Here is a 25,900-nt window from a genome sequence, read left to right as displayed (position 1 = left end):
CTGAGACTTTCAAGTGAATAAATTGGTGATTTAACTTATATTTTTATATGACTCTCTTTTATTTTGAAATTTATATTGTTGTTTTCTTAAATGCCCCAAAACGGGGTACACTAGCATGTATCTGGAAACTCAAACATATATAGGAATTTTATATTCAGATATTGCTATATGAAAGTTATGCTAATTTGCTAATTCATATAAAAATAACCTGTAATTGAAACTAGACCAAAATATTGGATACCAAAAAGACAAAATACTTTCAGGTGGTTAACACTTAATTACTTATATGAGCCTGGGGCATAACAATATTTACCATGAATTTGTGGCCATGTTAGTCCTCTTGGTAAATGCGCCAAAAGAGCCGCTTTGCTGTCTTGGGTTATTTCCCTGCCAAACTCTGCAGTATCTTCCATCAACTGGTCAGCTACAGTTAAAGCACATAATGAAAATGTATATAGAAAATAATTCAAGTATTGTTTTAAATATTTAGTAAAATGGTCTTTAAATAATAACTTACAATGAAGTTAATACATCACAAAGCATAGCATAACAAAATTTGTAGGTATGATTAGTACAAATTTATTATTGCTATAATTAGAATGATGTGTAATTCTATTGGTATGAAAATGCACAGTGAAACCTAAAAAACAATGCTATTGGTTTAATTAATTTATTTATAAACATTAACAGCATTAATGAGCATTGAGTTCTCATCATGCTCAGCACATAACTCCCTTAGCCTCAGTTCCCTAGCCATGCATTATAAACTTCCGATACTACATTCAAGCTTATTAATATCTCCACATAGGACTTCCTTTATCAAGCTGCAAACTGCACTTAGTGAAAATGTGTGTGACAGCTGCTTTTAAACTTCTATATTTGCCATACTTTTACCTAAAATGTCACATAAAAAAGGTCTACAATGATGACATAAGAAGAATAAATTTAAAGGAATATTTAGAAATAATGAAAAGCACAAACCTTCAGTTGTTGTTCTATTCCTAGACAGACTTCTCAAACACTTGTATGCATCACTTTTTAACAACATTTCATATCACTTTCCAAATGATATCCATACATTATAATTTTAAGAAATTCTTGTTAATGGAAAAACTCATTAACTCTACTGTTTGTGAACATTACATTAACTTCATTTTAACAACAAGTTTAACCTGCATAATTATTTTCTGCAATACGCCAGAATTTCAATCTAACAGGTAAACTTTCTGTATTTGAACTCAGCCAATCAGAAAAGGCTGTGATATTTTATAACCAATAGATTAGCAGCAGACATATCTGACTCACACACAGGTTTATCAGATAGTTTGTTAATTGCAAACCTGGACTGTAGTTAAATATTGAGTGTGTATACACCTTGAACAGGGTTAAAGAATTTAAACTTGTAGACATTGCTTTGAAAGTTACTACTATTACTTCTACTACTAGTACTAATACTACTACTACTACTTCTGCAAAACTACTACTACAATTACAACAGCCACAACAACAACAACAACAACAACAACTACTACTACTACTACTACTACTACTACTACTACTACTACTGCTACTTCTACTTATACTACTACTACTACTACTTCTACTACTACTACTACTACTGCTGCTACTACTGCTACTACTACTACTACTGCTTCAACTACTACTACTGCTTCAACTACTACTACTACTACTGCTGCTGCTACTGCTGTGGCTGCTACTACTCCTGCTGCTGCTGCTGCTGCTACTACTACTACTGCTACTGCTGCTGCTGCTGCTACTACTACTACAACTCCTGCTGCAGCGACTACTACTACTACTACTGCTGCTGCTGCTGCTGTTACTACTACTACTACTACTACTACCACTACTACTACTACTACTACTACTACTACTACTACTACTACTACTACTAGTACTTCAACTACTATTGCTACTACTACTGCTACTGATGCTGCTACTGCTACTACTGCTGCTGCTGCTACTTCTACTACTACTACTTCTACTACTACTACTTCTACTACTACTACTGCTGCTGCTGCTAATGCTACTTCCTTAACTACTACTACTACTGCTGCTACTAGTATTGTTGTTATTATTTATACTACTATTGCTACCGTTACTGCTACTATTCCTGTAAATGCTAAAACAACAACACAATAATAACTGCTACTACTGCTACTGTCATTTAAATTTGCACCAATAGTATAATTATAAGTAGTTTAACTGCTTATACAACTTATACAACAACCACTTTTACTTCTACTCCTACAACATATTCTACTGCCAGCCTCAGCATTACTACTTCTACCACTACTACTACTACTACTATAACTACTACTATTTCTGCCCAAACTATGCACATTGTTTTATGTTTTATTCATATGTTGTGTAAATTGTTGAACTCTGATTTACTTTGAATAAAATGTGTTGCATTTTTATAAGTTATTTTCGCCTCTTATAAAGTCTAAGTTTTTTCCAGGGTCAGTTGAAAATGTTAGAGTCTTTTCCATGCTTAAAAAATTCTATGTTCCACTTTCCATGCTATCGGGAAATATTTTCCATGGTTATCCAGCCTAAATCCAGCGTTTTCTATTCCTTTTCCATGCTTTTCCATCCAAGGCTGGAAAATGCTTGAAAAAAAAGTCCACGTTTCATGGACATTTCTAGAACAAAACCCTGGAAAACCCTGGAAACTGTTTCAAATTCCAGGGATTTCCATGGAATTCCATGTTATACCATGGATTTCCAGCCTAAGTTCCATGATTACCCTGGACAATGTACACCCGGGTAAGCTTGGCATTGTATGAGAAGAAATAAATGTCACTGTTAAGATAAATGGAAAAATGCCCTTAGTTAGGATAGAGGTATTGCAACACAATTTTGTTTGTAAGTAGCTTTGTATGAGAAGAAATAAATGTCACTGTTAAGATAAACGGAAAAATGCCCTAAGTTAGGATAGAGGTGTTGCAACACAATTTTGTTTGTAAGTAGCTTTGTATGAGAAGAAATAAATGTCACTGTTAAGATAAACGGAAAAATGCCCTTAGTTAGGATAGAGGTGTGGCTAACACAATTTTGTTTGTAAGTAGCTTAAGGCAGACCTAGCTTGGGCATGAACTTGGAGCCAGTCAGGTCAAGGTTAAGAATGGTTTTGGGTGAATGACTTGAGTTTGAAAGTCTTGCTATGCATGATCTGTGTAGCTTGCTTTTATGTAGACCAAGTATAGAGATCATATGAGACCAGTTGGATGAAAGGTCAAGGTCACTGTAATGTAAAATGTAAAAAGCAGCTTCTCATTAATTACATTGGATGGAGATATTGTGCTTATTATGTGTGTAGCTTACATGTTTACATAGCATGGGAGTCTATCTAGTACCAGTTGGGTCAAGATCAATGCTTTCTAAAAAACAAACACTCAACAGCTTGAGTTTTTATTATACTCCCCCAAATTTTTTGGGGGGAGCATATAGTCGCCGCTTCGTCTGTCCGTGCGTGTGTCCGTCCGTGCACAATGTTTGTCCGGGCTATTTCTCAGCAATTAATGACCGGAATTCAATTAAACTTTATGGGAAGCTTCACTACCAAGAGGAGATGTGCATATTATCAACCGGTTGTGGTCGAATGATTTTTCACAGAGTTATGGCCCTTTGAAATTTTCCATTAACTGTACATATAGTGCAATTCTTGTCCGGGCTATTTCTCAGCAACTGATGACGGTAATTCAATGAAACTTTATGGGAAGCTTCACTACCAAGAGGACATGTGCATATTATCAGCCGGTTCTGGTCGAATGATTTTTCACAGAGTTATGACCCTTTGAAATTTTTCATTAACTTTACATATAGTGCAATTCTTGTCCGGGTTTAATATAATTTCTCCCCAACTACTGACTGGAATTCAATGAAGCTTTATGGGAATTTTAACTACCTTGAGGAGAAGCACATGTTATTTGTGGGTTCTGGTTAGATGATTTATTTAGAGAGTTATGGCCCTTTGAAATTTTTAAGTTGCTCAACCATCCATCGTATTATTTTGTCCAAAGTTATGCCCCTCAAGACGTTTCCTTTTATCTGAATATATAGTGCAAACTTGTGACAAAAAACACTTTGGGGAGCATCATCCGTCTCCGAAGGTTTATTGTTTGGATATTGTGAGTACATGTTCATGTGGAAACTTGCATGCAGCCGCTGCTTGGGATTGCATTTGGGACGAGTTTTAACAAGGTCATGGTAACTTTTACTTAGAAAAACAACAAACTGTTTTCCGCCTAATAACTTTAGTTTGGATTGAGTTAGCGCAATTTCTCTGTGTAGGTATCTTACATGCAGACCTAGCTTCAGAGTGCTCAAGCATTCAAATTAAATTAATTACTTGATGAAAACCTGTTTTTGTGGCTATTTTGGTGGGTTTTTTTTACCGAAAAGGGGAATATGTTATCAAACAAATAAAGAGAGTTAGAATGAAAGGAACATGATGGTGAAATTGAATGTGCTGATTTTCCATCCTTATCAATATGTTTTTATTGTCAGCACTTAATAATCTTTTGTCTTAGATGCCTTTATGGTCGTTCAACTCAAGTGAGCAATCAATGACCATCTTAACAATCTTGTCCGAAGTTATTATTTTATTTGGGTGTGTTTTTATTTGACATAACTCTCTCTGTTTTTGCTCTAGTTCTCTGGGTTAAATGTTTGCTCTTATATTTCAGATGAAACAAATGAGAAGAAGGATACAATTTCTTATGTGGTGATAAACCCAAGCTATGACCTCCACCTTTGCTTGGGGGATATCATGTAAATATTATTTATTAAAAAGTATTGGAAAATAGTGTTTAATGCATCTGCATAAAGTGTTGTTCTAGATTAGCCTTTGCTTAGGCTAATCAGGAACTTTTTCCGCTTTTATTGTAATTTGGTTTGAAAGAAGTCTCTTCTTAGCGAAAATCCAGTTTAGGCAGAAAGTGTCGTCCCTGATTACCCTGTTATGACTGCACAGCTGATCGCTTATCTTGGACATCACTTAACGCAAATGCATTAAACCCCATTTAGGCAGAAAGTGTCGTCCCTGATTACCCTGTTATGACTGCGCAGCTGATCGCTTATCTTGGACATCACTTAACGCAAATGCATTAAACCCCATTTAGGCAGAAAGTGTCGTCCCTGATTACCCTGTTATGACTGCGCAGCTGATCGCTTATCTTGGACATCACTTAACGCAAATGCATTAAACCCAATTTAGGCAGAAAGTGTCGTCCCTGATTACCCTGTTATGACTGCACAGCTGATCGCTTATCTTGGACATCACTTAACGCAAATGCATTAAACCCCATTTAGGCAGAAAGTGTCGTCCCTGATTACCCTGTTATGACTGCGCAGCTGATCGCTTATCTTGGACATCACTTAACGCAAATGCATTAAACCCCATTTAGGCAGAAAGTGTCAACCCTGATTACCCTGTTATGACTGCACAGCTAATCGCTATTCTTGGACATCACTTAAAGAGGCCTTTTCACAGATTTTGGCATATTTTGAAGTTTGTCATTAAATGCTTTATGTTGATAAATGTAAACATTGGATCTTAAAATCTCCAGTAAAAAATCAAGAATAAAATTAAAACAAAGAAAAAAAAGTAGTCGGTACCAGGGCTCGAACCAGTGACCCCTGGAGTCCTGGAGTTAGTCTGAAGTAAAAATGCATTAGCCCTCTCGGCTATTCCGCCGAGTGTACACAGAATAAGTATTTGATACTTTATATAAGCAATCTTCGTAGTTTCGTAAATTTAAACAACAACAACAACAGAACTCTCCAAATTATTCAATCGTTTCGCGTTGCAACGCTTTATAATTTTTAGGTTTTCAAATCGTCAAATGATACATATAATGGCTATAGTGGACAATGGTTAATGTTCAGTAATACTGTTTCCTCACAAATATCATAACTAAATCGAAAACTTGCGAATCAGAAACAACTTTTTTCAATTTTGTCAATTTACCAAACCGTGTAAAGATCTCTTTAACGCAAATGCATTAAACCCCATTTTCCCAGAGCAATGCAAAAGCATTCAACCCCATTTTCCCAGAGCAATGCAAATGCACTAAACCCCATTTTCCCAGAGCAATGCAAATGCACAAAACCCCATTTTCCCAGAGCAATGCAAATGCATTAAACCCCATTTTCCCAGAGCAACGCAAATGCATTAAACCCCATTTTCCCAGAGCAAGGCAAATGCATTAAACCCCATTTTCCCAGAGCAAGGCAAATGCATTAAACCCCATTTTCCCAGAGCAAGGCTCTAATCATTCAACTGTTCATGTTGGTGTTATTCATGAATTAAAAATGCATAGAAGATGTGTATCACAAAGAACAAACACAATACATGAATAAGAAAGTATCTGTTTATTTGTTTTTTATGCCCCCGGATCAAATGAAGTCTGTCTGTCATTCATTCATTGTGTGTGTCCCCAAACTTTAACCTTGGTTAAAGTTTTGTGATAACTTTTGCATTATTGAAGATAGCAACTTGATATTTGGCATGCATGTGTATCTCATGGAGCTGCATATTTTGAGTGGTGAAAGGTCAATGTCATCCTTCAAGGTCAATGGTCAAATAAATGGCTTCAAAGCGGGGCTATAGGGGGCATTGTGTTTCTGACAAACACATCTCTTGTAAATATCTACTAATATGTCGGAACATATACACATTTTGCCTTACTTAACTTTTTTTTGAAGTTCAAGATTTTTTGGTTTTACTTTGGCATCATGCATGTCAAATAAAATTATACATACCATATTGCTTTGGTTGCATTCTTTGTAGCCATTGCTTGATTTATATGTCATAGATCAAGAAAGTATGATTAATTTTATTTTGTCTAGAACTCATTTCAAATTTACGGTCAAGAAAAAAGAAATATGAATTAAGGAATCAGTTTGATTGGACAAGTAGCTTTAAAAGTTGATGCCCATTCCTGAAGCAGTCTTCATAACAAGGTTTATGTGTCGACAGAAATTGCCTTCCTTTTTCACTAAAAGTGATATCAGTAATGATAGGAACTTTATTAAGACATGTGCAGTATAAGATGCCCTTAGGAGAATAAACCTGTGGGCAAGAAAAGCATTGATTTCTATAATAAGATGAAGACTACTGTGGGAAACTATGGAACAGGAGGGTTACACTCAACTTAAAATTAACAAGAAACAAATTTTATAAAAATAGTAAATTTTGATATGTTTCAAGTTCTTTCTTAGGTATCACATGATTAACCTTCATTTATTTTTTAAATGCTTAAGCTTAGAATGCTTTTTAAGGACAGGTATGGTTAATTGGACTCAAAGTGCAAATGTTTACTCTATTTTTAAATTACATAAGGATTGAAATTAATGAACTGATGCCTAAAACATCAGTTTGTTTTCTCTCCTTCCATTTTAGAAGAGAGAAGAGCCAACAGGGGCAGATAATCCTGATTCTCTGCCCACTCATGATCACCAGAAATCCAAGCTCAAAAGTGGACGAGTGGTAAATGATGGGAACAGCAGGGTTAGTAGAATGTGCATTTATGCTACTATTGTTTTATTAGGTTTACATTAAAATGTGCTACATGTTTGAGAGAAAATAACACTGATGTGGCGGTACAAATATAACAAAGAGAAACTCCAGGTACATTAACTGCAGGAAATAATTTTTATCATCGCTTAAAGGACCTATATTTTAGGTTAGTGACCAATTGCTACACAAAACAACAACAATTTATAAAACTGCTCTCATCACCTTGAAATGGTCAATGCAAAGCAAAGCATTAGGGGTTTTAAACTGGTTTAAGGGCACCCAAACCTCACCTGTGGCCCAGATGTTTTCTTAAATGAATGACAAGGGTCAAAGGTCAGGTTGTTAGTAAAGAAATATTGATGCAGTTTGTGAAGAGAAAAATAAAAAAAATGTCTTCTTCAGATTCCTATCATTTACATGGATGACAGTGATGAAGAAGCCGACAATGATAAAACCACTAGTGAAAACACAGAGTACAACAAAAATATACCGTTAGCTTTTGAACTTATGTCAGAGGATGAACTTGAGAACCCTTTGGCGACCTTGAGTTACCACAGCAACATCAGTGATGGTTTGGAGCCACCACTTACAGTACTTAAGGGTACAGTTGTGTGAGTTTGTACGGTTGTACAATTTGTTATTTATTTTGAACAGTTTACCCTTTGAGCTGATAGTAATTACCTTGTTTCCTGCCATATAAAATTACTTGGAATAGCCATGCCAATTTTGAAACACCAGTTATTGCAGTGCAATCGTAAATCACATTATTGTCAACAAAAACGTCAATTCATTTCATTCCATAGCAATCATAAATCCTATTATTGTCAATAAAACCTTCAAATCCAAATCTCATAATTGCCCATAAAACAATCATATAATTGATGACACAGTTATCATAAATCCCATTACTTACAATGAAGCCTTATAATCAATTGATTACATAACAATCATATATTTTATTATAATGTCAAAGAAACTTTCAAATCAATTGATAACATGACAATCGTAAATCCCATTATGGTAAATGAAACTGTGAAATCCAAATCTCATAATGGTCATTTAAACCTTCAAAATTTTAATTGATGGCATAGCAATCATAAATCCTATTATTAGTCAATGAAACCTTTAAATCAAGGTCTCATAAGGCAATGAAATCTCTAAAAGTTTTTAATTGATTACATGCCAATAATAAATCTCAACATTATAAATGAAGCCTTTAAAATCAATTGATGACATCGCAATCATAAATCCCGTAACTACATGTATCAATTTAACCCTCTTATCAATTGAAAACATGGCAATCATAAATACGATAAATGTTAATAAAACCTTAAAATAATTGATGGAATGGCAATCATAAATACCATAAATGTTAATAAAACATTTAGAGCAATTAATGACATGGCAATCGTAAATACAATAATTGTCAATGAAACCTTCATAAATCAATTAATGACATCATAATCATAAATCCCATCATAGTCAATAAAACTTTCGAATAATTAAATCCATGGCAATAATTAACCCACAAATTGGCAATGAACCCTCCAAGTCAATTAATTTGATGACAATCACAAACCCCATGATCGTCAATGAAACCTTCAAATCTATTGATTGAATGCCAACCATAAATCTCATCATCTCCAATGAAATCTTTAAATCAATAGATTACATTACAATAACAAATCATATTAAATCAAAATAAAAGCAAACTGAGAGTACTGAATGGCAATGTTTTAAATGGCACCCTATAAAGTTATTTGTATAAAAATTATATGTGAAGCGAACTGAACACTGTTTATAATTGTGCTAAAATGATGTATTGTATTTTATTGCAAATAGATGCATTTTAATATGTATTCAGTTAAAATTATATATAATTATCGTTATAGTGATTGTACATTTTTTGTAGTTTTTAGCTCGACTATTATATATGAATATATATAGTGGAGCTATCCTACTCACCCCTGCGTCGCCATTCACGTGTCCGTTTGCGTGCAAATGTTAAAGTTTGCGTTCTACCCCAAATATTTTCAATGTCTTTTACATATTGCTTTCATATTTTGCATTCTTGTTTACCATCATGACCCGAACCTATAAGCAAGAGCAGACAACTGTATCAAGCATTTTGACAGAATTATGACCCCTTTTATACTTAGAATATGCATATTATTGATAAATCTATGTTAAAGTTTGCATACTACCCCAAATATTTACTTTGTCCCTTGACATATTGCTTTCATATTTTGCATACTTGTTAACAATCATGACCCCAACCTATAAACAAGAGCAGACAACTGTATCAAGCATTTTGACAGAATTTTTGCCCCTTTTATACTTAGAATATGCATATTATTGATAAATCTATGTTAAAGTTTGCGTACTATCCCAAATATTTCCTGTGTCCCTTGATATATTGCTTTCATATTTTGCAAACTTGTTTACCAACATGACCCCAACCTATAAACAAGAGCAGACAACTGTATCAAGCATTTTGACAGAATTATGGCCCCTTTTATACTTAGAATATGCATATTATTGATAAATCTATGTTAAAGTTTGACAAAATAACACTAACCTTACATACCACAATGCACTCCACCCAAACCATCCCCCACGCCCCCCCAGAACCCCCCCCCCCCCCTCAAAAAAATAAAATAAATATTTTCTTTTCTTATTTTTGAAAGATCATCTATTAAATGATCACACACCCACATTATACCTCCCACCCCCACCCCCCCCTGCAAAAGAATAATAATTTTTGTTTTCTTATTTTTGAATTATCATCTATTAAATGATCACACACCCACATTATACCCCCCCCCCCTTTTTCTGATGGCTTACGTTATACTGTCAAGCACTCGAATAGTCGAGTGCGCTGTCCTCTGACAGCTCTTGTTATGTTAGCTTGCCAAATTAACTGCTTTCAAATTGAGATATCAAATATACCAGTTTAAGCAGGTTGTGCATAATATGTTAAAATATTTATTATTTTTTTATATTTGTTTTAAGCTTCGTGCAACTGTGCAAGCATTTATCGTTTTGCATCACACATGTCAACACAATGTGATATGAGTTTTAGCTCACCTGAGCACAACGTGCTCGTGGTGAGCTTTTGTGATCGCTTATTGTCCGTCGTCTGTTGTGCGTTGTGCGGCGTCAACATTTGCCTTGTTTACTCTCTAGAGGCCATATTTATTGTCCAATCTTCATGAAAATTGGTAAGAAGATTGGTTACAATGATATCTTGGATGAGTTCGAAAATGGTTATGTTTGCTTGAAAAACATGGCTTCCAAGGGGCGGGGCATTTTTCCTTATATGGCTATAGTAAAATCTTGTTAACACTCTAGAGGCCACATTTATTGTCCAATCTTCATGAAACTTGGTCAAAAGATTCATCCCAATAATTTCTTGGAGGAGTTTGAAAATGATGCCGGTTGGTTTGAAAACATGGCCGCCAGGGGCGGGGCATTTTTCCTTATATGGCTATGTATACTAAAACCTTGTTAACGCTCTAGAGGCCACATGTATTGTCCAATCTTGATGAAATATGGTCAGAAGATTTGTCTTAATGATATCTTGGATGAGTTCGAAAATGGTTTTGGTTGCTTTCAAAACATGGCCACCAGTGGCGGGGCATTTTTCCTTATATGGCTATATATGGCCTATGGCTATAGTAAAACCTTGTTAACACTCTAGAGGCCACATTTATTGTCCAATCTTCATGAAATTTGGTCAGAAGATTGGTCTCAATGATATCTTGGATGAGTTCGAAAATTATTATGTTTGCTTGAAAAAAATGGCTTCCAAGGGGCAGGGCATTTTTCCTTATATGGCTATAGTAAAATCTTGTTAACACTCTAGAGGCCACATTTACTATCCAATCTTCATGAAACTTGGTCAGAAGATACATCCCGATAATATATTGGACGAATTCAAAAATTATGCCGGTTGGTTGAAAAACATGGCTGCCAGGTGGCGGGGCATTTTTCCTTATATGGCTATAGTAAAACCTTGTTAACACTCTAGAGGCCACATTTATTTTCCGATCTTCGTGAAACTTGGTCAGAAGATTTGTCCCAATAATATCTTGTTATCTCAGGTGAGTGACTTTTGGCCTTTCAGGCCCTCTTGTTCATTTTAACATGCATCAGGATAGCTTAACTATTTCATATTTACATTTCAAATTGTAATAGCAATCTATATATATTTTACTTATGTGCCATGGAACATAGCTACAGTATACTTGGCTTATTACATGCGCGTTAAGTGTCATCCCAGATTTGCATAGGCTTAAGAGGGATGACACTTTCGGCTTTTATGGAATTTTCGTACGCTTAAATCCACTATAGGCTTAAAGTGTCATCCCTGAAAAGCCTGTGTAGACTGCACAGGCTAATCTGGCATGACACTTTATGCACATGTTTATGCTCAGTTTTCACAGAATGAGGCTCAACTTTTCTTTATTGTCAGGACACCATTAAAGCAATCTTCTAGTCATATAGTAGTTTGTGAAGAAATGTAAATCAATCAAGCACACATTCATCTACCATGAAGATTTACAGTGGATATTGTATGCCATAGTATATTTCCATGTGTTACATGTATAGCTTACAATTTAATTTGTTGTTTTCCCTGTTGTTTATTCCAGACAGTGTAAATATTTGTGTATACATTGTGTTGGATTTGTGAAATATTTAAGAATATTGTTTTCAAAGAAAGTTCCATGTTTTGTTATGGATAAAATTACATATATTATGTTGTTTTGTTTTTGTTTTAATATGTTATTACTCAAGTTTTTTTTCTGTAACTATACTGGTATGTTTTATTATTTTCTAGAATTACAGGTACAAAGTACATTTGCTCATCATTTTTATTAAAATATTTACATGAATATTTAATGTAATTCTTGTTTATGTCTATATTTTATTTCACCCAACTTTCATAAATCATTGTTATTTCAGTATGGTGAGTTTTAATGATTTACAACAAGTTGATCGGGTATGTTATTGTTTTACATCTTGTTTAATTTGTAAACGGGAGTAACTGTTTTTGTCCGAATTTCAAAGATTGTTGTTGTTGTTTTGCAGTTATGCCACTCAAACATGATTGTTTTTATGTCACTTTATTCCGTTTAAGTTTGTACCTTTTGAACATATTTAATAAAAAAATTGATTTGATACTTTGCTAATATAGAACTCCTTTGTTCATTTTAAACAAAACATATTAAATGCCTAAATATCAAATCCCAATGTGCAGCGGTATTTTTTGATATGGCTTACTTAATAGCCATTAATTTGAAATTTGTTGACATTACCTTAAAAGCTTTTATTAAACTAAATTGTTCTTATTTTTCCTATTAGATCCATTGTTATTTACAAAAGTAAGGATTGATGTGATAACGTTGGTGTATTGCTTGCTGTGACGCCTATATGTTGAATCTAATAATTTGTAATAGATATTGAAAATGAATTTTGGGTTAACATTTACATATTTAAAAAAAAAAGACATTTAAAAAAATGTATACTACTCAAGTTTTTTTCATGTACCCAATAAAATTTGCAAGCATCTAAAAGATTTCAATACTACACAGGTATGTATACTGTCTTTTTACAGTTTTTTAATGCTCAATACAGGTTGTATATAAATGTGGTTGTATTTTATTTCCAGGGAAAACTTGCATTTAACAAGATTTTAAAATATTTCCATGCTTTACTATGTACTTCTTATCAAATGATTATTATTGCTTGCACAGTTTAATATTCAACCAAATATACACATGTGATTTTTTCCACAGAAGCTATTCCTTTTTAAGAAAAATAATAACTACTTGCTCTGCAGGCATACATAGAATACATATGTATGAATACATATGGCATTGCCACGAGTTCAATACCATACATTCAAATGTTAACTTTTTTTATATCTCATAATTAAAGAATACAGGATGTGTTTTACAATGTTGAGTTATTTGTTGGCTGAACTACTGTTATTTACATTTTAGTGACCATGTTATGTGAGAAATGTTTTAATATTGTTATTGAGATGTTGTCCTGGAATTGTGCAATAAAAGATCTGTATTTACTTCTTACAATGTATGCTGTTTATTTTATACATTTTTATTCCCCACTTACAAAGTTTGAACATATGCTGGAGCCATCTTATCCTGTTGGTTGGTTGATCTGTAAGCATTTCTTTTAAAGTCACAATTCTGTTGCTCAGGTTTGTATCCATTCAACTATTGCGTAGTTTAATGGTAACTAAATTAAAATGTATTATATTTTATTGCTTTGTAATTTGAATTGTGATGCTATGATGATTTACACTTGAATTGTGAATTTGTGAGTACAGTACATGTTATTCTGGGCAAAGTGTGAGGTGTGAAGCTTCTTTAAACCGGTTATACTCCCAATACTTTACATTAACTGCTCCAAGGGAAGGAAAAGTTACATTCATTTTGTAGCCTATTTATTTGTAGGTGATCATCCTATGGCTTTCATTGCGCGATATGTGGCATCAAATGTTTGCTACCTCTTTTTAGGCCACGTTATTCATCCAATCTTGAGGAAAATTAGTCAGAATGTTTTTCTTGACAATATCTTGGTCTGGTTGTAATCTTGGTAAAATGCTTAAACAAAATTTGGTCACAAGGTAAATGCTTAAAGAAACATTGTTACCACTCTAGAGGCAACATTAATGACTCAATCTTGATAAAACTTGGCCAAATTTTTACCCTACCAATATCTAGGCAATGTTGAAATCTGAATCATGTGTATCAAGAAACAAGATCATTAGGTCAAGTCTTTAAGAATTGTGTCCATGAACGTGAGCGCCTAAGTGGCATCATGGCCATTTTGTTGTGTGTCTGTTATGTTCATGTGTGTCTTGTCTACTACATCTGTTGTGTTTGTAACTGTTTGGCTCTTTTCTATAAATAAAGGAACACTATTTTAAAATAAGGTTTCAATCCCGCTGGTGCATGCAAAGTTTCAGTTTGTGTATAGTTTCACTGTGCATTACTTTGTTTCATTCAAGGTCAAAGCTCTTATATAATAACAATGAACTAAGATATCTGTCTGCATGGATGGATTGTCAAATTAAACTGACATAGTAGACTTTGTCTGAAGCATATATTTGGCTAGTATGGGTGGATTGTTAAATTAAAATGACTCCGCAGGCGTGACTTGTCCGGAGCATATCTTTGTGTAACATGGGTGTATTTTCAAATTCAAATGACTTTTCAGAAGTGACTGCAGCATATCTTTGTCCATAATGGGTGAAATGACCTGGCAGAGGTGACTTTTTCTGGAGCATAGCTTTTTCCAGAATGCGTAGATTTTGAAATTCAAATTATCTGGTAGCAGTGACTTTGTCTGGAACATAGCTTTGTCCAACATGCGCAGATTTTCAAATTCCAATTACTCAGCAGAAATGTCTGAAGCATATCTTTGACAATCATGGGTGGATTGCCGAATTCAAAAACCTAGGAAGAGGTTGTTTTTTTTTTAAGTAAATGGACTTGGCAGAAATTAATATGTCTGAAGCATATCTGTGTCCAGCATGCGTAGATTTTGAAATTGAAATTACCTGGAAGAAGTAACTTTCTCTAGAACATATCTTTGAAAAAGATGGATAAATTTTCAAAGGCAAATGACGTGGAAGAAGCGACGTGTCTTGAACATGTTTGTCGAGAATTGGTGGAATTTCAAATTCAAATACCTTGGTAGTAGGGAAACTTGTGTTCATCCAGCACTGGTGCAATTTTACATTCAAACGACTTGCTTGAATGATATACGCATGATGAGATAGCTTAAATCTCACGAACCTTGTCCTCTGGTCGTTTTTGCCATTTTAACCCTTGATATCAGAAAAGCCTTTTCTGAACATATGCGAAAATAATGGCGTTTTGTATAAAATTGAAGTTTTCTCTAGTAAAAGATTTATTTACAAGATTGGAGAATCACATGTGACAAGCAGGCTAGACTAAATACTTGAGCTTTGTTTAAAACGTCACTTACCCGAGCTTTGTGAGCTATGTTTGAATGCAAAATAACTCTGGAATTTGTAGATCACTCAGGCTCAAAAGTGTCTTTCTTATCAACATTTCATGATGATGACACATTTGAAACGTCAATTTATCATCTGAGAAATTTTGAAGTACTTCTTCACAAAATAACAGCACCGGTATTTTTTACGGGAAAACCCACCCACAGACTGAAAGACAGAATCTTAAAAAAACTTTGGCTTGCATTACTAAGATATTGTTGATTAAATCAAGAAAACTTAATGAGATTGCACATTTTATTATTTACCCATTTTAGCCGCGTGCACATGTATTATACATTTCTTGAACAGTTTGATACAATGTTATGTGTTTATTATTTCAAACATATAATTTAGAAACAACACAATTTGGTTTGTACAGTATATTGACTCTTGCATGAATGCAGATCAATTACGTTAGACATACAGTCATGAATTGGTGAATAGAAACATAGGACTATATGACACCAATTTGATATTAACTTGTGTGTTGTACATTTCCAGCACAGTGTTATTTATCTGCAAAATCAATTGCAAGCTTATGTGAATAATAACGAGTAACGTCGTTTGTATTTTATTGAGGTGAGGAACACGTTTACATTTCTCGACGATTTCCGTGTTTCTGTGATAACTTTATGCCTTGCTTTTGATGTAATAATAACCTTCATTATAATTGGCTGGAAATGTGTTGATTCCAGCTGAGTTGTTTAAAATGTTGTTATTTTGTCTGACGTTGATTTAAATGATACTGTGAAGATCCGAATGATTTTAGTAAATTATGATGACATTTGTAAACAAAAATATCAAAACAATATCGAATGCGACGACATTTGATGATAATGTTGATGATGAGGATAATGATGAGGACGATGATGCTGCTGATGATAAGGGAGGACGACGACGTTGATGATGATCATTAGCATCATTATTTTCAAAGAGTTTTTAAATGTCACAAAAACTTTCCAAACAGCAATATGTTAAACCTTATCAGCTATTTAAGACATACTTTAATAGTTATATGTTTGAAGTATTCTGTTTATTCATTTGAATTCGTAAAAAAAATGTTCGCTATTAATTACCGTTCGATTTAAACAGAGGATACTTTTGTTGTTGTTTTATTTTTTTGTAAAGCGTCTTTCCAAAATCTGGGTTATTTGGTTGTGTTACGAAGCGGTTATAACGAGTAAAAAGAATAAACGTTAAATGTACAATTATTTTATTTTATGCCCTCACGGGGTTTTAGTAATTTAGAATTGCACTTGTCGGTCTATGTGTATGTATATCGCAAAACTTGAGGTTTGAATTCCTCTTTAAACACAGGGTGGGTCTCGTTCACCCGTTTGCAGTTGAATGTACTTGATGTATTGATAATCGCAAAGAATGTAATTTTGGCTGCTACAAGTTTCGGCTGAATTGGTCCTTTGTCGCGTTGTCCACTTTAGAATAAATATTTTATATCTTTGATTTGTATGTGTCCGAACATGTGTTGTAGGGAAATCAGTTTCTGTATCACATTTCTAGTTTATTTTTAAAATCGGTTAATATAAAATATAAAAAATAATTAGGTAATGAAACTATGCTATTTCATTTATAAGCCAAGTATTACTTTATTAAATATTGAAACCTGCACATACCCTTCTTGATATACAAAGTCACGTATTGACAACGTAGGCCTTCAAATGTTTATGTGCAACGAAAAACTTAGCCTATAGTTTTGTTGTATAAAACAAAAATTTGTTGAAACTGATTAGGTTTACGTTGCAGCTGGATTTTCTTTCAGATTTTCAGGTGTTTCTTTTCAACCTTCACAATCAATGCATCAAATTAAATTCGAGCAATATTAACTAAACAATCATTCTTTTATAGCCAATGCACACAAATGATTTACGTCATGTTATGTCCTTTTAAGAACTGTCTTTGATTTTGAATGCATATATATTTAGCTGTTTGGATAAATATTGGACAGTAATATGTCTGCTAACTTATATTTAACCTTAATCTCACCTGTTTGAACACGCCCACATGCCTTTTAAAGACCCAACTTCATGAAAACCGCCTTAATAACGTGTAACTTGGTCCTTACTTGTTACTTTCCGCTTGCATGGTAATCACCCACTTGTTGGTAACATCCAACCTATTTTGAAACCGGAATACTTCATGATAACCACCTGTTTGCATTATAAACGCCCATGTTCCTGTTAACTTTCCTCCTTCTTGGTAACAAAAATCTGCTTTATAACCATCTACCTGCCTGGTAAACACTCCTGCCTGGCAACCACTCGTCTACCTGAAAACCTCCCTCCTGCTTGGAAACCGACACGTTATTACTGTAATCTTGTTTTTATGCCCTCGGATCGAATGATCGGGGGTATATTGTTTTTGGCATGTCTGACTTTCTGTAATTGTATGTGTGTGTCTGTCTGTCTGTCCCAAAACTTTAACCTTGGTCATAACTTTTGCAATATTGAAGATAGCAACTTGATATTTAGCATGCATGTGTATCTCATGGAGCTGCACATTTTGAGAGGTGAAAGGACAAGGTCATCTTTCAATGTCAAAGTTCAAATATATGGCTTCAAAGTGCAGTAGGGGGCATTGTGTTTCACAAACACAGCTCTTGTTAGAAATTAGAATAAAGGTTGCAATAGTCATTCCAAACACAGACACGTATTCTCCGATAAACGCGTGACCTCATGGATATGCACAAATGTCAGAGGTCATGTGAATAGTTTTGTTACATTCTACATTGGTGAAAACAGAGTATATGTATGCAATAAACAATGAATTCTGATTTATTTGTTCAAAACAATTTACCTTTCACAGATAAGGACAGAATCAACATATCGTATGTCATACGAAGTGATTTACACAAAACAGGTAAAACCCACAGAAACACAAAAACCAACACGTCCTTGCATTGTTCCGATGACTTGTGTAACATACGTCATATTATTTCTTAATGTCAGAATGATTGACTCTGTATTTCTATTGACCTTTAAACTGCGAATGACCATTCATCTGATTTCAAAGCGATTTATTGCAATACAAAAACAATTCTGATAAACAAGTTGAGTTTATCGAATCTATATTGAAAATACTAACAGACAATATTGGATTAAAAGATAACGCTTTTGTATAATCATCTTATTGTCGTCTAGTACACAAGTGGAATATACCCGTTATGGAGAAGTCGTGGTTTACTATTGAGTGATTGAATCTGTTACATAGTTTATTCAAATTGTATTTTAATTTAAAAGTGTATTTCTTATCTTTCTAACCATGTAAAGTGATATATTTGATTGTAGCTTTTGGTGTCATCAAAATTTGACATAAATAATTTTACTATATTTGCGCGAGTGTATTCTTGACTTTAAGACTGTTTAACATGGTGGAATGCAGCCTGTCTCTAAGCGGTGTGATAGTTTAAAAAGCTCTTCGCATGACTGTTTACGCACAATTAAATCGAAAGTAGGTGCACAATTTGGTCGTAATAAAGAAATTAAACACGGAAACAGTTGATGGAAATGAAAACATTTACTCGTACAATTTCTTTCTTACCGAGATACTGATTACTGATGATGTTTCGAACGTCATAAACGGAGTTTCATAACGGGATAAGTAGTAAGCACGTAGATACTAGATTATCTACGTGTCTGGAAATACCGATAAATAGAGTAGGGTAAATACGTAGTTCTTCTTTAATGTTTTGTGCTTTTATGAGTACGTACGTACAGCTCAAAGTCCTTCCTGATAACGATTTTTATCACGCAAAACATGAAGTCTCATGTATGCCTATAAGATCGAATCAACCTAATACATCCTTTCTTCTCATAGATTTGGCCACAGGTACTTGAAACACATTTTTGGTTCTTATATATATAATAAGAGTAAAGGTACCCAACGATACAGGTGTATTGAATAACACAATGCAACAGCATAAGAGATCAAACAATGCACACATATGTCGTTGTGGTTGCCAGCAGGAAGCGTCCATCTATGATAAAACACCTTTTATTTGATGAAAATCGTCCAAGTATGTCCAAAACAGCCAAAAGTTTCACAAATAGCACCCCAAAATCAAAGTGTGTAATTCCTGACGTCCAGCTGTCGCTACTGAATGAAGGCGATTTTCGGTCGATTGTTCACAATTAAACAAGAACTTTGCTATAAACGCCACGTGCGTTTGTCATTTACTAAGTTTGCCATCGAACTACGGCGTTCTTAAGACCAGTTGAACGGTAAAAAGTCGGAAATTCAGAAGAAACAACACATTTAGTGTACTTTCATTTTCACGACCATCATTTTGAGGCAGAAATCGGTGTTACGGACAGAAGACGTTTCCATTGGTTGAAAATAAAATTGGTAAACTTGTTCTATAATTTACGACTTATTCAACCAATCAATAATAAGATTAACATTTACCGCGTTCCATCAATACAATGGCTTCAGTTTGAAAATAAAATATAATATTTGGCGTATTTTCTACTTTTTCTGAGTATTTTTGTTGTGCCGTTACCAAAGAACGACGTAGTTCGATGGCAAACTGAGTAAATGACAAACGCACGTGGAGTTTATAGCAAAGTTCTTGTTTAATTGTGAACAATCGACCGAAAATCGAACACCTGTGAAATCATCGTTGGGTACCTTTACTCTTATTATATATATAAGAACCAAAAATTTGTTTCAAGTACCTGTGGATTTGGCCCTCCTCATTTTAACGTGTCTTTGACGTAAACCCTTCTAAAAGTGCTGAACATTTAATGTTTTTCCATTGTTAGATGTTTTAATTTATTTGCTGTTAATAAATGACTATTACGACGATCTTTCTCATTAATTCTGGTTTTCATGTGAAAGTAGGTCATGTTAATTCATAGTCTTATTTATAACACATGTGGTTAGCGTGTGGCTATGATATTAAATAGTGAAAACATCATTTTGAATGATAAATAATCATATTATAACGAAAAATGAACTTTTCTGAAAAACAAATTACTATCAAATATATATATAACAAGGTATGCAACTCAAAATCACCCCAAAACGGGATGCATCGCTTTGAACAGCCATATCTTCATCAATTGTGCAGCTATTTTCACGATCTCGGTCTTGGTCTTGGTCTCGGTCTCGATCTCGGTTCTACGCAGAAATGGATTTCCTTTCTGGAAATGTATATGTCATGCAATATTTTAATACATGCTGGGTCAACTTTTAAGAAATAACACGATACACAACTCGCATGACCCAGTTGACACTGATCAGGCAGTATTTAAGACTGAAATCTTCACGGATTAAAGGGAATTTTCCATGCAAACTTCACGAACCTCGATACCATAATTCAATAAAACGTATGAAAAAAACATTATTACCGTGCTTGCCGTTACATGATGCATCAAAACTAACTGTCCAGCGCCGTTTGAAACCTTTGTTTACATACATTTCAACTAACTGGAATTTTAAACACACGAGTGCTTTCATTGGTCCAATGCGGAGGTCTGTCTTTACAACTGGAGATTTCACACTTGTTCATAGTTTTATTCCATCGTTCCTCAAAAAGTTGTAACTCTGTTGCTCTGGTATCTTCAATACCATTGAGTAATTAAATGGTAATTAAATTGAATGCGTTTTAATTTCCTTTTATTATTGTTTAATTTGAGTTACAATGCTATGAGGTTAAATTTTGTTTACACTTAAATGTATTATGAATATTGCTGGGCAAAGTGTGAGGTTGAGTGCTCCAAAACCGGTTTAAAACCCCAATGCTTTGCATTGAGCGGTGACTCCAGCTTAATGCTTATTTGTGTTTGTGTTGTTTTGTATTGTGCCGTATTGTGCTTTTTTGTACTGTTTGGGCAATCGGTCACTTGCCTGAAATAAAGGACCTACTAATTGTTTATAATAATAATAAACTACTACTCCAGCAGCTGGAATTTCACTTCTTTATATTAAAAACTGCCTGATCAGTGTCAACTTTATATGGGCTAAATTCTTTGGAACGTCTTATCAGTGAAGGACCATTATGTGGTGGACACCAGGAAGTTTAAATTTTCATTAATGTGCGTAAAATTGCAAAATAATATTACCAACTCATTCAGTTTTAGTTCAGAAGTCCATTTTTACCTCGAATATCGTCGAATTGAAGTTAGAAAGGCATACATTCTTCAGTTAAACTTCTGTTTAAATCGCAACAATATCACTGACCTCTTGCCATGTTATGAAACAGATTTAAATATCAACCAATCAGAAGAATGCATTACGGTCTAATATGTACGCGTAATTTTATTAAACATGAGCTTTTAACACCGACTTTTACCTAACTAGATCTAGTATGCTTATCTTTGTTGATTTAATAAGCATATGTTCAAAACAGATATGGTGCAGTTTCTATTCACTCTTCTAAGTTTCAGCAACCTTTTATGCATGTCTTTTTCGCACCTCTGTCTGTGTTGTTTTATGTACTTCCATTCTACGTTACATATGACGGTATACTGTACGATCTGTATCAATATAATTTATGTACAGTATAAAAATAAAAGATGTAATTTATTTCAGAACTGATTGTCACTTTAGAAAAAAAAATGCTTAAATAATCCAGAAAAGTATAATAACATCGGTTTACTATGTAACGCTCTGCACCACAACAGAAGAACGCAAACTGTATTTTACGCCGTTTATTCTTCCACATTTTAACCAGATGCTTTACATCGAGGCCGTGTTATCGATTTTTATCATACAACCATATTGATATCTGCTTGATATCCTGTTGCCTGATATCTTTTTTTTATATCACGGTCAACAGGCAGTTCATATATCAGTCATGTGTGGAGGCTACTAAGACTTAAGAACAATGTTTTGTATTATTGTAAAACTGAATCAGATTTATCAAAACAAACAATTTGATACCAATATGTATGGCATTTAATCCATAAACAACAACAAAAACAGAAAAAAAGGTATTTTACAAATATTAAGAATGACTAAGTACATGCTGATGACGTCATGTAACAAACGGACTACTTTTTTGACACGCCTTCATATGCAAACATCAAAGGTCAAAGGTTATGTCAAAAGTTTATCACTTAATATAAACAGACCAAACAAATGAAACAAACAATAAAAAAGCAGTAAAAATAGTAAAAAAATAAAATAGTTACACACTTCAAAATAAAACCAAATGTAATATGCATTAAATGATGAAATAATTTTAAATCATAAATTATTATTAAGGTTACATTTGTCGTCTTCTACAGTTTGCCAATTTTGCTACATGAATTGTGTTTTATAAGGCTCGTAAAAGGCTAATTTCTTTTGAAAATAAGGACTTTAAAAGCCGGATCTCACTTGCTTGATTTTTCGGTGGTAAAATATTAACCAACATTAACTAGTAGGCTGGGTTTATCTGCCAGTGATTTGCTGCTAACATTAGAGTGTTTATAAATAGAAACACGTGTTTGAGCAGACAGCATTTGGTATACAGTGTTGAATCTGTATTTACATGTAAACTTGATTTGAGTCATTCGCTTGCTATTTGCTGAGAGAAGTTCATAACCTTTCAAGTGGGCGGTGCTTAGCATTTACAGGGAAATTTGAATTTCAAGCAGACAACAAAAAACTTTTTCTGTAAGTCAATAACTATATGACTTTCAACCACCAAATTACACATACATATTGTTTGTATACTAAAGTATATTTACGCCAAATTTCATTGGAAAATATTAAATACAAACATAAATATTAAGAAAATAATCATTTTTGTTTTCTGCTGTTTACACACCAGTGTACATCTGAAAAGTAGACATTTTGTGAGTTTGTGGGCCATTTATACTGCTTCTCTGCATGAAAAACATATATAAGTACAATAAATAAACATTACGATGTCAGACTTTGTGGATGGAGGTAAGTTTGACATTGTTTGGGACGGTTTAATGGAGAAAGTTGTTTTGTCTGAGGAAGACTTTGCCAGTCAGTTTGGAATAAATCCGAGTGTGTTTAATGAACCATTTGATGACATCACGAATGTAAATGTCAATTTAAATAAAAGTTATTAAGAATCCCTTACTGAAACAAAATCAAAAACTGAGAACAGTGAAAACATATCAGACGCCATATCAATAACAACCGAAGATGTACAAAAATTAATTTAAGCCGAAGATAACAAAAACACTATCCGGAAAACACTGGCAGATGTCAGTCGATTTCAAAAATATCTTGCCAAGAAAAGCGAAACGAAGGCAATCCACAATTTATCAGTCTACGATCTAGATGAATATCTCGCACCCACCGAAATCATGCAAATAACAGGACACAAAAACGTACAGTCAATAACCAATTACAGTGAAATTTCCGAACAAACACGAAAAAGATGTTCAAAACTTTTGGCAACATGTTCTACTACTCCATCTGTTTCATGCACTTCTGTCAACACTTCCGAAATGAACATCTCTCTCCCCACCCACCCGGCAGTTTCACAAGCACAGTTTCCTGGCCAAAATCAAATAAATGACATGTTTTTTGGAGCTATACTGAACGTGCAGAACCTCAATATCTACGAGCAACCACCACAGTAAACCAAACGCGCAGTATATATTCCAATTTCTAATAAAACATCATTTAATTCTTTACACGTGTTGACACACTGCGAAGACGTGAGCGACTGCAATGGCCTAGACATGTTAAACGGTTATCAAGTTTTGCCTTTAAAATGTATAATATTTGTTTTCATTTTGTGTAATAAAGTATTGCTGCTTAAAGTTTTGGTGCAGAATTAAAGAAGAAATAGAAAGAAACAGCGTTATGAAATTACATTAAATGGCGCTACTTTTCGTGTTGAGGAACAATGCTATTTTTAGAAAGAGTCATACGCGATAAACGAATGCAGCGGCTCCAGGGCGTAGCGATTATTTTTCATTATTTCTTGAAAAACGGGGTGAGTGGTGTCAGTGGTATGATAAACAGAAAAATAGGTTACTGCCTGATCGTTTTGTAATATATCAGGCTCGGCACAAGCATCGCCGTTATTTTATTCTAAGCCTCGCCTGATATATTACAAAACGATCAGGCAGTAACCTGTTATTCTCTATATATCTACATAGCGAGCGAATCGAGAGATATTGAACAACTGAATAGTGGTTGGATTTAAATTGCTCAGGCGTTCAAAATGCAAAGTGTCATTACATAATCTTTACGGAACATTATCGAGAAATGAATTATCTACACAGGTATGTAAATATTATTGCAATCCGTTGATATTAAGTGTCTGATATCGGGGCTTGAATGTTGCGCACAAAATCCTTGCGCAACAATATAGACAAAGAAGGAAAAATGTCCAAAATTATTTAAATGGTTCAGCCGTTGTACGCTCGAAATATTACCAATATAAAAAGTAGCTTAATATTTGAGAACGTCAACAAGTTGGACTAGTTTATTCAAGGCCAATATTATGCTAACACAAGTCATAATTGTGTTAGTTTGTTTTTGGTTTAGTAGTAGGTTTATCTGTATCTGTATGGTACTCGAAACTAGCTCACTTATGAGCAAAACTTATCGAGAGTGTGGTGTGTGCCCTTTGATGTTAAACTGTTAATAGCACGATTTAATAAGAACACTTTTAAATTGATCACTTTTTGTACAAGTCACTACACTGTTTGGTAACGAGTTCCAGTCCCGAATAGTACGTGAAATAAAAGAGTATTTATAAATGTCAGTGTTACTTGTTGCCAGTGTGATGGATTTAGAATGAGAGTAACGTTATGAGCGTTTTTTGAAGATTGTCAGTGGGTACGGCTACCAGGTCGTAGATGATTGTGGAAGTAGACCAATCGTTGGTCTCTACGTCGGTGCTTCAATTGTTGCCATTTCAGTTCTTTGAGCATTTCTGTAACGCTGCTCTTGCTTTGGTAGTTGTTACAGACAAAACGGGTTGCACGCCGTTGTACTCCTACCAGTTTATCAATGTCTTTTTGAAGATATCGATCCCAAACAATGCTTGCATAGTCTAAAATTGAACGTACTAGTGATATATATGCCTGCTCATTGAAGATTTTGTTGCTGTGTCTTCAATTTCTCCTGATGAATCCAATACTACTGCTTGCTCTGTTACAGACTTTATTAACATGTGTTTACCTTCAACTGTTTGTAAGAAATGGTTGCTCAGAGAACAGTAAAATGTTGATGGTACACGTTGTCTATGCATTGTCATGAGATAACACTTAGTTTTGTTAAACCTCATTTCCCAGTCTTTTGACCATTTTTCAAGTGAATGTAAGTCCTTTTGTAGGTCGATATTATCTTCAAAAGAGTTTATCGGTCGATACAAA

The 25,900-nt window shown here is 34.1% G+C and overlaps 2 protein-coding genes across 3 annotated transcripts in view; one reads left to right on the top strand and one right to left on the bottom strand.

The window, feature by feature from the left end:
• The window catches only part of LOC127838204 (potassium channel subfamily T member 1-like), a 128,289-nt gene extending 123,491 nt beyond the window's left edge, over positions 1-4,798 (top strand). Inside the window, exon 29 of the mRNA XM_052365795.1 lies at positions 4,710-4,798. Coding sequence (XP_052221755.1) covers positions 4,710-4,798 — 89 coding nt within the window. The remainder of the gene's footprint in view (positions 1-4,709) is intronic.
• The window catches only part of LOC127838647 (uncharacterized), a 337,890-nt gene that overhangs the window by 219,338 nt on the left and 92,652 nt on the right, over positions 1-25,900 (bottom strand). The window lies entirely within an intron of this gene.

This window comes from Dreissena polymorpha, chromosome 7, assembly GCF_020536995.1.
Source record: "Dreissena polymorpha isolate Duluth1 chromosome 7, UMN_Dpol_1.0, whole genome shotgun sequence".
Classification (NCBI taxonomy): domain Eukaryota; kingdom Metazoa; phylum Mollusca; class Bivalvia; order Myida; family Dreissenidae; genus Dreissena; species Dreissena polymorpha.
This window is presented reverse-complemented; position numbering and strand designations above follow the sequence as displayed.